General features: G+C 30.9%; 1 protein-coding gene across 1 annotated transcript in view; it reads right to left on the reverse strand.

The window, feature by feature from the left end:
• The window catches only part of LOC113551878 (F-box/LRR-repeat protein 16), a 31847-nt gene extending 18641 nt beyond the window's left edge, over nt 1-13206 (reverse strand). The window contains exon 1 of the mRNA XM_026954430.1: nt 12334-13206. Within this exon, the coding sequence (XP_026810231.1) occupies nt 12334-13050 (717 nt within the window). The 5' untranslated portion in view covers nt 13051-13206. The remainder of the gene's footprint in view (nt 1-12333) is intronic.
• Nucleotides 13207-17312: the final 4106 nt, after the last annotated feature.

Consider the following 17312-nt stretch of genomic DNA (forward strand, 5'->3'; position numbering starts at 1 on the left):
TTTAGAGCAGTACTAATCATTAGGCATTAATCCAGGTATTCGAAGAGATACGCTTGATCTAACACACTGAGTTAGATCACGTGTACGAACACGCTTACACACCTAATACCGAGTGCATGAACTGAGTGTCATAGTCAACAACTTGGCTTCATATAAAAATAGGGACATGGACTGAAAGGCGAGTGGTTTTGTAATGTAGGTACACAATTTGCCACAGTAAGATGAATTATACACACTTGTATTGTATTATGTTCAATGTCCATATACGTATAGCTGTAGTCGACAGATCTGGCCGAATAGTATACGAAATTGTTGAGTTTTGAAGCCGTGTTTTTCGAGAGAACTCATCGCCATTGCCAAAATAAGTATACGTGTATATATATATTATTTAATCTATGAAATGCGCTTACGGATAATTAAATTTATTGGCATCGTTCGAACACGCGATTTGCGCGCGCGCGTGCCAACCATCTAATGTCGCCGGCGCCCAACCCTCAAGGCAGGGATGATATATAGTAAGACTGCTGCAATGAGAGAAACGGGTAGACGACGGCACACTGGCTTGCACCATGTAAATATATATTGTACATTATCGTATACTGCAGCTGACTAAATAATGGACCTTTGTACAAAGGGCGAGACGTTGGAAAAATATATACATATGCGTGCATAATAGTAATAATAATATACTTATTTATATGCTCATATACTGTGCACACCGCACACTAGCAAGACGACGGCGACGCCAGAAAAGGTCTGCACGTAGTTAATGGTATTGACTAAAGGAGAGCTTTTGGTAGTCATCCACTATTATATACTATAATAGCTATATTATACTAGCTATATAGTTTTATTTCTACAGAATAACTGAGTATTATGAGTATTAATATTTGAGTATTATCGGCTAGTTTTTATCGCTTATCCTATGATATTATTTATAAATATATACCTATAAAATGTACGGTATCCGTATCGGTTGGCTGTTGGTTCAAACATAAACTATTTAATAGCTAACAGCTAGTATAAGTATGAATTATTGCCGATTGCTATAAATTAGTTTGTAATTAAAACAGAATAACAGTATAAATACTTAAGTATATATTAACGAAACTTACATAGTTACATACGTTATTATAGGTACCTACTAATAAACCATCATCAAAGAGTTCTATAAGTAAAAAGTAAACTCCTACAAATTACTATGCGTATTTATGTAATAATACTGCAATGTTAAAAGTTACGGTCTTAATAAAACCATAAGCTCAGAACTCAGAGTCATATATATATATGAAGTACAGCAATATCATATACCACATATGCGTTAAGTTGTTGTTTTTATTTTGTATTTATAATGCTACTACCAAATCAAAATATATACATATTATTTGTTTTAAAGTGTATTATACCTTCAATTTAAATTGGCATATGCTATAAACTGTAGTATGTATATATAGGTAATTAAAGAAATATATTAAATAAATTATCTACAACTTACTCGACGTAGATTTGTCTAAATAAGTAAGAAAACACATTTAGCGTTTCAGCTTTACCTTAATAATTAAATGCCATACTCGTTCATGGTTTGCTCTAGAGTATAATATACATGTATTATATACAAGTAGATTTAAATAATTTTACCAAACATTTGAAAAATATTAGTAGACTTAGAATTTCAGATTATAAACAAGTAACAACTTTGGCTGATCAATGATAAGTGATATTGAAGACTGAGAAATAGGACTGTATCAGCTATTTCAGTTAGTATAAATTGATATATGACCTAATCCCAGACAATTGTAAAACAATTATAACATTAAAATCAATTAAATTAATAATATAATTAAGAAGTATTTACATTTTTATTCTTAGTAAGCGATTATCAAACATTATTTCATACAAAAAAATTTGCAGAAGAATGTTATTATAAATTTTCCAATGAAAAAACATGAATTCTTTAATCGTTACTATTTATTTAATAGTCTAACTAGTCTAAGTACTGAGTGACAAGTAATAAAGTATATAATCTATACGGGAATGAAAATGAAAAATATATATTATTACTTGGTCATCACGATTCACGATACATACCACTAATACCTAAGACCTAAGTAATCACCTCGATAATATTAATAAACTAAATGTATTGGATATCTACATCATCAATCAATTGTTCTAAATAATCACTAGTACGGTCTGCAAACATTATATAATTAGTGGATTTTAGGTTTATTATATTGTAAGGTCATTAGATATTTAGATCAATTGTATTACGCAGCCCAAAAGTAAACTTGATAATCGAGTTCAATACTAATACAATTATATATTAGATATCCCCACAGTTGTACCGTTTAGATTTAGAATGACCAACGCCCAATGGTTTGAATCATAATTTTTTTTAAATAATACAATACATCTAAAAAAATGTTTAACTTAATTAATATTGTATAGTCGTCTTTATCTATATTTGATAAGAAATGTGGATTTATATTAGTTTAAAATAAATAAATAAATTTTAAGTTACCATGTCTATAAAAACAGAAACCAATATATAGATAATAAATAATAATATATCAATACAAAGCAAACGCATGGTTTGTTCGTCATCGATTTCCGCTTTACGGGGACTATAATAACAATAACTATATTATTATAGTACTTAGCTAGGGTCTAGCTGCTAGACCTTTTAGGTTAGTATAGTTATTATCTGGGCAGTAACAATAGCTACAATACGACTGTTTGTTTCGTGATGGTTTTTGATCTGATTTCCAATTATTATTTTAGACTAGGATACATTGTCGAATATCTAAGATCTACAGGATGCTGATTTATGTCTGATGTGTATAGTATACTTTTTTCTACCTTTATATCGGCGTTTAAATAAATCACTTATAGAGATACTTATTGAGTATATTTTTTCATACAATAAATAGTTATTTTTGATTAGAATATATAATTTATCAAGCATGTATTTAAATTCTAGTCAATAATAATTCAGGTGAGGAGAGGGGAAATATACCCACCACTAATTCTAGTCCCTCGCAAGTAATTGATGTTAACTTTTTTATTCACTAGCTATTACGAATATTGCTACTATAAACTCATCCGTGACAAAATAAATCGTTTATTTAAATATGTACTACGTTTATAACATATTATCATGAATTATGATAATACATGTACTATTTACAATATACGTTTTCGCATTTCTATCATCATATATTATACGCGGTGACAGCTCGAATGAATAAGGCCCCATATATGACTGTAATACTAACAATCTTTTTTTTCATAGGTAAAAATAAATTTTTTCCTATAATGACCAACCGTCGGTAGAAACTAATCCAACCCTAGGACTGAATGAATTTTTCCATCATATCAATTCTTGTCTATAACTTTTTTTTTAGCAATACAATAAATATTATCTAAATAAATCAAGTTATAGATTCATTGCGAATTGACCACAATAAAAGGTAGAATATGCACTATCTACGACGTATCTCGTATGTATATTCTAATATTGTATTATTAAATTTTATTACATGCATGTATTAAACTTGGCAAGCACGATTTCGAACTTTGGTAGATCAAATTATTGAATACATAAATTCATTTTTTCGAAGGTCGTTGAAATTAAAAAAAATATAGATGAAATGTTTATTATAATTTTAAAATTGTGTATATTTTACAAGAATATAGAGAATATAACTTAAGTTTTAAGCACGGTTAAGGCATTCAATTATTCAACAGAGTATATGTGAATTTAAATAAAAATAAACATACTTAAAATGTATACATTATAATACCATTATAATATTATATAGAAGTTGTATATTTCATTTTCGTTTACTTAAAAAATATTTAAATATAGAACGAATGTAATATATTTCTCCATATTGCAAGACAGTTTATTATGTGTATATATAGGTACCACACACAAAAAACGGCTCTGGTAACTGGTAAGTATGGATATATATAGTATATTATAGTACATGTATTATGTATATATGTGTTTTCTATTCTCATTAAAATATTTAAAAGCCTGACGTAGGTTTATAGGTATATCGTATATTATTTTATAAACCCATTTGTAAAATGCCACACGCGTACCATTACGGTGTAGTATGTATATTATATAATAACACGTGTAGCTATATATAATATTATTAAGCTATTCTAAACAGTTCTGTTATACGAATTACGAGTGCTGTCCGAAATAAATGTAGCACACACAAACATATTAAAACATTTAGTCATGTATACTTGAATGAAAGACTTAAAGACAAATAATATATATTAATCAAATGGATTAAAATATATAGGGTGATTCAGAATCGTAGTTTGATAACCTACTGCGACAATTAAGTAACTGTCCATAGTAAGTTGTAGGTACTCCTATTAATATTAATTAAGGCGTTTACACAATAAAAACTTTCAGCGTGCCGTGAGATATCATTATTCATTTATCGAATTGTGAACGCGTGTGTGTCTCGAATGCCAACACCTCGCTGCGAGATTTAATATTATGTACCTATACGAAATCGATATTCTATTCGTGGCGAGTATATACGAAAAATCTTACGTCGTCGTTATTACAAATCACGCAGAAAATAACGGTTCGTGACTTCGGTATAGCACATAATATAATGTAATAATATATACATGTCGTAGTGTCGTACACACTCACTTTACCTATGTAATTTATGTATAGGTACTTCTCTCGACCGGTGGACCACGGTGAACCTCTTCAGGTGTCTGAACGAAAACCACCGAAACACTTTTAACACTGAACAAAAAAAAAAAAAATACTTTTGTCCGTATAGGCATTAATAATAAAAAATAAAAAATAAATCGATTTGGCAACCATACCGCATACAAGTATTCGTGAGTGACAGTTTACTAAGTGTCGTCCGTCAACACGGTAGCAAACACGCGCTCGTGGAAAAGTCAAGTGCAAGGAGTTAATTGGACGTTTCCAAGCACCCTATATATTACAAAACGCGTCGTGTTTAGAACGGTATTTTGATAATAATAACAATAATATTATTGTTATTATTTAGTGTTTACTATTGTCCAAGCATGTCCCCGCGTAATGCAGATGACCCGCATGTACAGGATATACGGGGTAACCTTGGATAACAATTTAATAATATATTTTCGGGCATTTATTGTAAAAAGCAGACGCGCATAAACGATAGGTTTTTTTATGAAGCGTTACCCGTGGTCGGCGGTCCACCTGTAAGGATCGTTACTGCCCGTCGAATATGAATATACGATACACCCGAAAATGATTGGGGCTTGGGTGCGTCTAGACATGAATGGCCGTAAAAAACTAAAATTTTAGTAAAATCACGTATCGTCAATGAAATTGAAAGTGGACGAGTAAAGGGCGTACCAAAATTTTTCTATCGAAATATATCAGTCAATATCAAAACGTCACACTTTTTTTGCTGTTCCTGAAAAATTTGATAAAAGTGACTTATGAGATTTTCGTCCGTTGCCGTAATTACGATCGTAATAGCAGTAGTATTACTAGTATTATCTTCTTTCGGTAAAAATAGCGGCAAGTTATCAAATATTGATGTGCATCAGCCGTGTAGAAATAGTAATCGATTAATCGAGAACAAGCATATTATGTGTATTGTGTTCACACACGTGCATCATTAAAAACTTGAGGCGCTAATATAGTACGATAAAAGTAAGAGCTTTTAACTTTTCGACTTACACAACCCTCTCCTCAATTCCCATACTTATGTGCATCCGTTTTGATAATTTAAAACTCTTCTGTTCTAGTACACTATGTACGAGTGTCGGAATGTATAGTATAATATATTAATATTTTATACAGCTATATTTTCTAAATACCAGCATATAACGTTTATTGATACGTATTAATAAAATATATAAAGAGTGAAAATTAATAATATATCACAGGAATAATAATAGTTATTATTATAATTAAATTAATCACTACAAAAGTGCATACGGTATATAATTTAATACGGGCTGATTAAAAAGTCGTATTACGAAAAAAAACTAGTGTGTATTTTTCATTTAAACATGATGATAGTAATGTTGTATTTTATCCCCCACAGTGTTTGTACCCCAGCAACATATATTTCTGATTCCTCGCACGTCGAGCACGTGTACAACTGTCGTTTAGTGACGGTTGATTCAATTAACCATGGTACACTACACTACAATATGTATAACTTACAGCCTACAGGGCTGGCCGATTTCCCCGTACAACTATGACGTTAAAAACATCACAAGTTCCGCATACCTTATACCTATATTATAATAAAAACGCCATTTAGACTAAAATGTGAGCTTGGTCGACGTCACGCGACCGAATTTTATTAATTAAAAAAATTTTAAACGACCAATTCCCATTAGAAAAACAAAGGTTACACTTAAAAACCAGCCGCGAGACTGTGTGTGCGTTGTACACATGTACAATCACCATAAAATTAGCAGTCGGTAGCAGCCACCAAAGATAAAATAATGATCATTGTCACACTTCCTTGTAGCTATATTGATCGCGCTCTCGGAGACCATCGATGATATTCGAACATAATAATATCACTGAATTGCATAATATATAATATTATCATTATTATAATTCCAGACGTGACTGTTGTATCTATTTCGTTTCAAAAATTCGAACAAACTATATTTGTTTTTACAATAACGAATACGATTTATTTAGGCTGCAAAAGCAAAAATTTATAAAATGTTTAAAGTATAAACATTCATAGCTTAATTATACAACGTTATTCCACGCAAAAAATAATAATTTTATAATTATATATAAATAATAATTGTGCTTTTAAAATAATTGATCGAAAAATATATATTTTCCGAGAACTGTGAGATAGTTTTTTAATGTATTCGTAATGACGTGTCGCGTGTAATATATATCTAATTAATTATACTGAAAACATTTATTCGATAAGCAGTATGCATTGAGTATTGTACTTAATATAAGGTAAACTCAATATTTTTCTTTTTAATCTAAAACTATATGGTTAAATATTGAAATGAAACATAATATAATAAATAAAATATAAAAGCACTGTTTAAAATATGCTTTCAAAATAGTTATAAAAGAATGAAAGACTATACTTATTCAAGCATACTTTTTTTAAACGTTTTTACTTTTTAAATAATAAGAATTTAGAAACCGGTATTTTATGTATAATTAAACTTAAATTGCATTGAAAATGAAGTATAAGATTAAAATATTAAAATGTCGGTCAACACATTTTTATAATTTATTGGTGTCTGATGGTTTTTCTGGTTATTTAAAATGCATAAGGTGTGTTATGGCACGGGTGCCAAAATGGAACTGAAAAACATTTCTCCGACTGACGCAAGTTCCAGCTACGTTATATTTTCACCTTACGGCGTATCTGATATTCGAGAACAATATAATATATAATATGGATTTTTTTTTCTATCATTTCTGTGCACTCACGTGTAAATTCATGAAACCAGCACAGTTAAAAGTTTTGAAATTTGGTGCACGCTTGACCCACATGGAACGCAACTTTGTATCAGTGTAAAAAATGAAGGAACTTTAACAGCACAAATAAAATAAAAAAAGTTTACCTACTTACGATTTTAATTTAAAACATTTAAGTACTTAAAACATTTAAACGGTGTATATAGAAACAATAAACATATACTTATTCAACTTTAAAATTTTATCAAAATATATATTGATGTATGTAGGAGTTGTTGTAGTTAAATATTTGAAATATAGTTAATATAGTTCATATAAGATTTAACCATTATGTGTTATGAATTTACCAAAAAAATAATAATAATTTGAAGAATATCATAAATTTAGTAACACAGGTACCTATTTTATAATTATAATTATTATTTTTAATTATATATAGTGATTTATAAAAATATAAAAAAATAGAATAATATATTGCAATATTTGATCAGCTAGAGCTTTGGTTGTATATGCTTCTATAAATATAATAACTGAATTATTTTTATTGTTGAATTAAAGTTTGTAAAAAGTTAATACTTGTGGGAAAAGAATGGAAGATTAAATAATCTACAAATTCTTTGATTTAACTTCAACGAACATAAATCATATACGTGATTGTTATAGCCGTTATTATAGGTTAGGCTATTCGCACAATATATTCAGTCGAGATACACAGCTATTGTTCTGCAGAGTTAAAATAAATATCAATTAATATGCATGAAATAATTATATAAAACGAAAACAATATCTTTCAGAAAAATGAATAAATTTCTGTTTTAATTAAAAAGACATGCCGATTTAGCCCTTGTAATAACAGGAAATTATAAAACATAACCCTATCCCGAGTAAACGGATCGGTATAGGAAACCAGCTCTTCATCATATACCTATCCGGTCTACATAATAAAGTATACTACATAAATAATTGGAATAAAATAAAAATTATTTCTGCCGCCACCGTTTTTATGTAGGCACAAATAATTTAAGTTGATATATATATATATAACGTTTCAATCTGTTTTTGTTGCTTTTTTAACGGGTTAATAGAAAACTGGTGACAAGTATATAACTGATTAGAGTTTGTTAGGATTAAGACACACATTTTTTAGTTCATCTTTTTCTACAGCTTCATCCTTTAACGTATATAATAACAACCTTTAAACGACCTGAACGGTCCATCTTCCATCATCAGCAACTGACAACGAATAAAATGCTACACGTCTACACAGCAATATATATAGGCATATAACTGGTAATGCTGGTATATATTCACGTATATTATTATATGTAATATATAATTGATTGGAGTGCTCTTTAAGCGCGTGTATACATTGAATATATTAAAATGTTATTAACGATATTAATTCGATAAATCTGTGTATTGTATAAATGCGTCCAAGCCGTTTAAGCCGTTAAAGGTGCTGGTAAATTGTTTGCGAATTCTTTATTATATATATTATAAATTATAATACATGAATCGGTGGCTGTCATGCTGACAATACGTTTTAAATATGCTATTAAAAATGCCTGTGCATAAAACATATTATAGAAATGTGCACAGCAATATGTTATGATCAAATTTAATAAAATATTAAAATATTATACAGGTAGGAATTGTAGAATTCATTCTGTTATCGTAAAAATTATTTTCCAACATAATTTAAGTAAATGTAAAAAAAAGTAAGCCAAACAAACTTTTTTTTTGAAAATGTTATATTTTTTGCATCCCAAAAAATGTCACACGATACAATAGAGTCATGTCAATACTTGTATCGCAGTGAACTGGAAATTAAACTATGTCAATCGTAGCTGGTACCTAAGTGAGTGACAACTTACACGAGTATCTATACTGTTATAATATCTGCGTGCCGTTACTTCGTGCCTTCAACCCTAGCAAGTCAAGAACCATCATTAGGCACCGGAAGGCTATGAATCATAAAGCATGACAAAAAAATGTGTTCGCTTTTTTATGATAAAAGACTATTTTTTAACCGACAAATAAAATAATGTAATCAACATTTTAAATTCCAATATTTATTGTAGGTTTTAATAAGATATAAGATTTTTTTTAAATTTTGACTGAATGTATGTATGTATTTATTTTTAATTTAGATAATTGGAAATTTAAAAAACAATTAAATATCCTATCTATAAAAGCATTTTCTTTTAAATATAGTTCCATGAATTTCTAAGCTAAAGTGACGATTTTTACTTGATAACATGAGTCACAATAAAATATAAGTTAATAACAACTAAATTTGATTATAGAAATGGTTAGGAATTTCACTATAATATAAACCTTTTGAAATTTAATTAGATAAATAATGCTTTGATGTTAGAACTCTTAGCGTTTAAATTTTTCATACTTTAAAATTGACAGTAAGTTTAAGAAACTGAGTGCACAATTGGTCAGGATGTAGCTTAATATGATTAAAATAGGTAAATCGAATAACTTTTGATGGTGATGTGTGTACATACTGTATAATGTATAACCATAAGTCCATAAATATAGATTATACTACATTATAGATGTTCCGGAAGACGATTTAAAGAACCTTAAATGTCCATCTATAGTTTTATCGCATAGGGATGTAATTGTAATTATATATTTTAATATATATTTGTATTTTATATATTAATTAAAACTAATTTTATACATTTTATTTTATGTTGGACGTTTTTATTATTGTATTTACGTAAATGGAAATAAAGACATTTTATATAAAATTGCACTAAATTTAAAATTACAAGAGTATACTATATGGGTTTTATGTTAAAATATATTATTATAATTTGCATAATTATATTAATACATTAAACGTGATGTATGATAAATAATTATGTATTTATAGTTAATAGAGCTGTAATAAACAGCTATAATTTAACTATCAGGAGCTTACATTTTTTTATTAATTACCTTATACCCATGTCCCTTATGACCATGTATCATAGTATTTTAAGCGATTAAACATTGATACAATTGTATAATACTAATTATTATGTATATTATTTTCTATACGGGTATAAAATACATAGAACGAAATTACATATACATATTATACTATATTATAGTGAAATCTAAAAGTTTTACGAACTATCTGATACATTTTATGAATTTATGGTACTTTAATACTTAACTGTCTTTCCTCGTGTTATATGCCATCAACAAGACATATTTTTATACACAATTTGGTGAATAATATACTTGAACGGTTATATTACACGCGTCTAAAATTTTGTGTAATTCTATTGTAGTAAAATGTTTATTACATGTCATCGGACATAAGACATACCCAAATATAATTTTTAACGTTTATTCATTTCATGTTCTGTATTATTAGATATTTAGATTGATTCAGGAAATGTAAATACTTAATTAAGAAAGTATAAGCTATGTTTACAATATATTTGAAAGCATTTGCTATAATGTAATACATTAAAAATCGGAATTGAAATGTAAAAAACGAAAAACATTGTATGACGATAGTAGCAAAAATAGTAGCAACAATAATTGTGCTACATAAAATTTACAAATGAACAATAAAAACACTAATCGTAGTATCAAATAATAGTAAACCATGATAATTTTATTGTTGTATTGTTTTGCGGTGTGAAGGTCAGTTTCGGCGGGATGCGGTCTCGAAAGTACACTATATAATCGTTATCTCAATGTCCATATCATATTTACAAAACTATGGTACATTGGCACGGCAGACTGTTTGTATTATAATAAAGTAATAATACCTTTTTATTTATTTTTATTATAGCAGTACTTTGATGTGTAGAAATACAATTAATACGTTACTTAGGACAGAAGCTATCACTGTCTTTATTATAGGTATAGATTACAGTCTTATTATAACATATTATAATGGTCAACTTAAACATTGTATGGCAATATTTATTATACTTAGGTCGTTGTTCAAAATACAATTATTCTAGAAATTTAGCATATTATTTTGGTCAACAAGAATAGTATTGGTATACCTATTATTATTACTTGAAGCAACAACATAATTTGATATAAAAAAACTTGTGCCTCGTACATTATAATATGCATATGACTACTCGTACTAGTATAGTAGATAAAATTGAATGTGGGCAAAAGTTATAAATTAAGAAATGATGTAACGGACTCTGCTATTGTAAGCTAATGCCAATACAATGAAATATTATAAGGGTGTATTGTAATAAATTAGGCTGGTACAGTTATATATACTACATATTACAAATATCACAGTGATATAAGCAGTGAAGTAAAATGAAAACTAAATTGACATAAGCCCAATGAATGAATAACATATGAACCGGGAAGTGACATAAAGTGCATGCCTCAGCCCTCAACATATGCTTCAAAGTTCAAATGTACTCTCTATCTAAACGTTAAATAATATGAAGAGAGATCGCGGTGGGCTCAAAGATTCGGACTTGCAGATCAGTTGACTTAATCTATATTAATTTGAAATCAACTGAAGTAATTCCTTCTAAAATACTTATGTGTGTTTGAATTTTGACACGTGAAATACTGATATACACGTACATTGTATACTATTTAATTTATGCGAGCCGCGAAGAATCTTTGTACCTTAATTTAATGAAATATTCTCAAATTCTACCTGATACTTGAGAGACGCGTAACAATTGGTTTGAAATTGATATTTTAAAAATCATGGACCGGATCTCCTTCCCCTTTCGTAACGATCCGCAACATTATTGAGGAAAATGATATTGCGCACAGGACACAATACATACAATAAGCACAACCGATTGATCGGTTGCGGCGTGCTAAAATATAACAATAACAGTAACAAATAATCAGCGGTTGAGACTCACCTGCAAATGGTCCAAGAATGATTCCAATCCCCTATCGGTGACGCTGGACGACTGCAAGCATAGCGCCAATATGTTTTTGTTGGGAAACGGGTATGTGTTGACGAACTCGACCGTGTCTTGGTCCTGGGCGCCGTAAATGGTGATGGCCGTCATCTCCCTGGCCACAAACGACTTGAACACCGCCGCCTTGTCCGCGTAGTTGTACGACCTGAGCTGTTTGCAACGAATCACCGGCCGCACGTTGTACCAGAACTTTGGAGATCTATACAGCACGTCGCGCCACCGGACGCACACACGGGATAGCGGCACGCGCTCCGCGGCCGAGAAGTACATGAAGAACCCGTTGAGAAACTGCTCGTCGCGCATCAACTCTGGCCACGTGATCGGCCGCTTGATCCGGTACGCGGCCACGCGGTTGCGGACGGGCGTCCGGCCGCGGAACCGCGGGTACTGGATGCCGCCGGAACCGGAGCCGCCAGAAATGAGGCCACCGCCGCCACCGGTACCGCCACCGCACAGCACGTTGGTGACTCGCTCCATGACACTGGTACCAGTTCGCGGGGCTCGGGACGGCGAACCGGTCACGCCGGCCGCGGTGCCGCCGCCGCCGCCGCCGGAAGCCGACGGCGACGGTTTGTTGGCCGCTCGCAGCGTCAGTCCGTTGATGCGCTTCGACAGTTCGGCGCTGGCACGTTCCACGACGCCTTGGCTGGTCATGATGGTATGTGGTGATGTCGCCCCGGTCACGACCGTGTGCACACTACCGCTGCAAATATGGCCCGTCACCGCGCCGCAGCCGTCGTCGTGGTGGTGATGGTGCGTCGGACGCTCCGTCAACACTGAAAACGGCGCGGCGGGGAACTTTCGCTCGCGCGCTCCGCCGTCGTTGTCCGCGCGGCGGCGTGCGCTCTGTGCTCGGTAACCGACGACGCCGCCGCCACCCCTCCGCGAACGACAACCCCACTCCCCGGCGACCGCCCGCCACGACAGCGCGCGCTACACGGTTCCGCGGATTACCGCGCTCTTCCGCCGGCTCGACGGTCGGCCTGGACCGATCAATAATGTACGACGCGCGCAAATATCAGCCGCGCGCGAACAAATTACTGTGTGACGACTGCTGCAGCAATAAACAGGGACGACAGTATAAATGTATTATACGACCAGGCTCAGGAAGAGGAAGTAAATAATGTATATATGCGTAAAATAATTCACGGGTAGAACTGCGAATTAATTGATTTGCGGAATTGCGGCGTAATACCCATACATTGCACGACGCGTATAGGCACATTCATAGTGGGACTTATTTTACAGTGGTCGGTGAGGTGGGTATAACCCATACCACACCACCCGTCATGATATATATTGTATGGCGAATTACCAACATTCCAATATATATTCGGACTGTCGGTCAAGCGATTTGTTTTTATATAATTAACTGATGGTTAGCATCAGTAAACTTTTAGCCAACGTACCCATCTCTATTATATATATATATAGTATTTCCCCACGACCAAAAACTATAATGAAACATGCTGCATTAAAAGTATAATTACAACAGTATTCTATAATAGAATCTGCAAGAGCGTTTCTACGAAAGACTCATTTGTAGGAGGGTAAGGTCGAAAACTCGAGGTATAAATAATACTCAGTCTTTGCAATCCATATAGTTCTAAAATTTTAAATCGAGTTTTATAAAATATATATTTAAATTTATAAATATGTTTTAATAGATGACATCGCAGTCGTATGTGTGTATATTATTATCTCTATCTTAGTAATGCATATCATACTAAAGTTCAGAATAATACATTTTATACCTACTGACGGCTACTGTTATTTTCAATATTATAGTGAAATTAAGTTTACTTATATCATCAAATTTGAAAGGGAAAATATTATTAAGGCCCTCTTTTAGCTTTTCCTAATATTTTAATTTGACTACAAGTTATGGAAAAGTAATAATATAAGTGTAATTATAAGTGTAATATTGACATAAATAAAAATATTTGATCTCGAACACCTCCCCGCCTTCGCGCAAATGCGTGTGTACAAAATATGTAAACAAACAAAAGGAATAGATGAGTACGGCTGCGTACGAGTTGATTCCCGGGTACCTGTTTACCTATACACCGATACCGTTGAGTTGATTCCCGGGTCATTATACATTTTTTTCAATATTTAGTCAAATATTCAGCCTATTAGCGTAGGTTATACCAGTATACAGTGACATCACTTCTCTCAAAAAACTTTATTTTTCTCGGATTTTCATAGATTTTCTAGTCCCATTGCTCCTGCATTTAATATAATATGTTTCGAATGCACTTCAAACAGTTCAGTCTATTCATATACACAGTGGCGCAACTTGATAATAAGGGGCCTATGTGAAAATGTCCAGACCGGAGCTCTTACCTAATAATAAAAATGAAAAACAGTCATACCTTATTATAACTTTAAAAAATATTGTTTTCTCGCATGTCATAGTATTAATTAATTAATACAATTAATTTTAATTAGGTAAATTTTTTTTTTTTTTATAAAATCAAACAAAAATTAACTCTTCTTGTTTTACGGTAGAAAAATCATTAATGATTTTATTTGTATCCAATTCCTTATTATTAGATAGTAATACAAAAATTCTATGGATAGATAGTTTTTTGTCTTATTATCGTCAGACACGTAATAGCCACATAGGTAATTCAAAAGAGTAAAGACATAATTATTTATTATATTAAAACAAATATTATAATGTGTTTATATTATAGATTAATGGATTATAGTATAGGAATGTCGTACATGAGCTTTTTAATTTAGGGGCCCTCGAAACCGGGGGCCCTTGTGATTTGTGAATTGCACACCCAACACTCCCGATAATTGCGACACTACATATACAACAATAGGGAATCAACTCGCACATATCTCTTAATGACCCGGGAATCAAATGGTACATGAAGTAGGTCTCGGGAATCAACTCACTTACTTCGATGAGTACATAGTATAGAACATTAATAACGTAGAATTTTTCGTCAATAAATTTTCAATATTGTGCTTTGTCATCGCGTGTGTGTCCGTTTGGTCAGATTCGAATTATTATACGTCATATATTATATATCTAATCTTGTACATAACATTTTAATATAACAAATAATAACAAATATTAAAAAGCGAAACGTTTCACGATACGTCACTACGTTTGGCTCGTTAATTTATTTTTGATTCCAATTTGGCGGGAATAGAAAATGAACGGAAACTCCGTGATAGAGTTTACGCGTGATGCGTATATTGTTTTGTGAATGAGATGAATACACATCGACAATAAAATTATACACACATGTTTAAAAAACTACGACGTGTTTGATTTCCTTAATTTTTTTATTTCATTATTTCAGTGACACTATACTATCGATTTTAGTGATTTTTAGTAGATAATATCGATAATAATTATACAACTAACTTGCGTCTCCAAAACGGTACTCAGGTTACTAGTCAAATTTACTACCTGTAAAGTATACCTTTTTTTGGGACGCAATTAACATGCAGCCAATGTTGCAGACATAGATTGTTTGTTTTTCCCAATTATAAAAATAAGTGCCTACCGAAAATTTTTAAGTTTGACTTCATAAAAGTACAAACAAGATCCAATTTTATATCCAACCCTATTTTTTCAAAATTGAAGCATTTCATCGATAACTTATCATATATTCATACACTAACTCAAAAAAAAATCACATGTTCAAATCAATACGTTTCTCGTTCCGCAATCCGCTTAGAATCTAAAATTATATTATTTTTATAAAATCCAATGTAAATAAAAAATATGTATCTATAGGAAATGTTTAGTAATCATAATATTTAATACCTCAATAAATTAAATTTATAAAATTATAATAAAAACACCTGTAGTAACCAACTGTTATTTTTCATGTATTAACTTAAGTACCTATCAATTCAAGTGATCGGCAAGAAAAACTAACAACTTTATACCTATAATTAAATTTATATATTTAATGTACTTTATAATATAAATCAAATAAAACCGTTAAATTAATATTTTAGGCTCATGGAATCTATTTTAAATTACATTTTTTTATAAAATACTTTTGAAACTTTTCAGTAATAATTACTTAATAGAACTATTCTATGATTAGCTCACAATTTTTTAACATTATTATTATGTACCGAAATAGGTACATTGTTTAAAGAATAATAAAATTTCGAATGTTAGTTTTTCGGTTTCTTCAATTAATATAAGAAGTATAAATGCAAATTTTTATAAGCTGGTAGAAAAGCTAAAAATTATTCAGAATAGATTTAGTGTTATTTTGTTAAGTGAAACGTGGAATTTAGAATAAAAAGACCTAAGTTTAAATGGTTATCAGCAATCATTAGATAATCTAAATATTGGATGATTTATTTATATATGTTATTGAAAATGGCCTTAATAAAATCAACTGTAAAAAAAATATCGTACTATCATGTAACTCAATACAGAACTGATAGTTAAATATAATATTTAAGACTAAGATATAAAATTAAATGGTACCTATATATAGATCTTCTAGTAAATAGTGAAACAATTTTTTAATATCTTTAAAGTATTTTTGTCATAAAAAAAAAATAATATAAAAAAAATTAAACATAATAATTCCATAATAATCTGTTCGATTGAACAAGTACTGATCTACTAAATTTCCTTTTCATTCCTGATCATATTTCTGCTGCTTTATTAAAGTTACCTTCTTAATTTCTCACATTTTTACTTCATTAACCACTTGTTGATCTATTAAAACTCCATTATAAAAAAAATCCCAAATTTTTATCAGTTCTAAAATAACAAAAAATAAAGTTGTAAAATTGAAAAATATTAGGTTGCATCTTCAGTCTCCACAAGACACTCATTATGCAGTACAAAAAGTTCCAAGAATTCATAGATTTGGTCTTTAAATACATTTAAAAATTCATAAAATCGAATTTTTATAACT

Source organism: Rhopalosiphum maidis, chromosome 2, assembly GCF_003676215.2.
Source record: "Rhopalosiphum maidis isolate BTI-1 chromosome 2, ASM367621v3, whole genome shotgun sequence".
Taxonomy (NCBI): Eukaryota; Metazoa; Arthropoda; class Insecta; order Hemiptera; family Aphididae; genus Rhopalosiphum; species Rhopalosiphum maidis.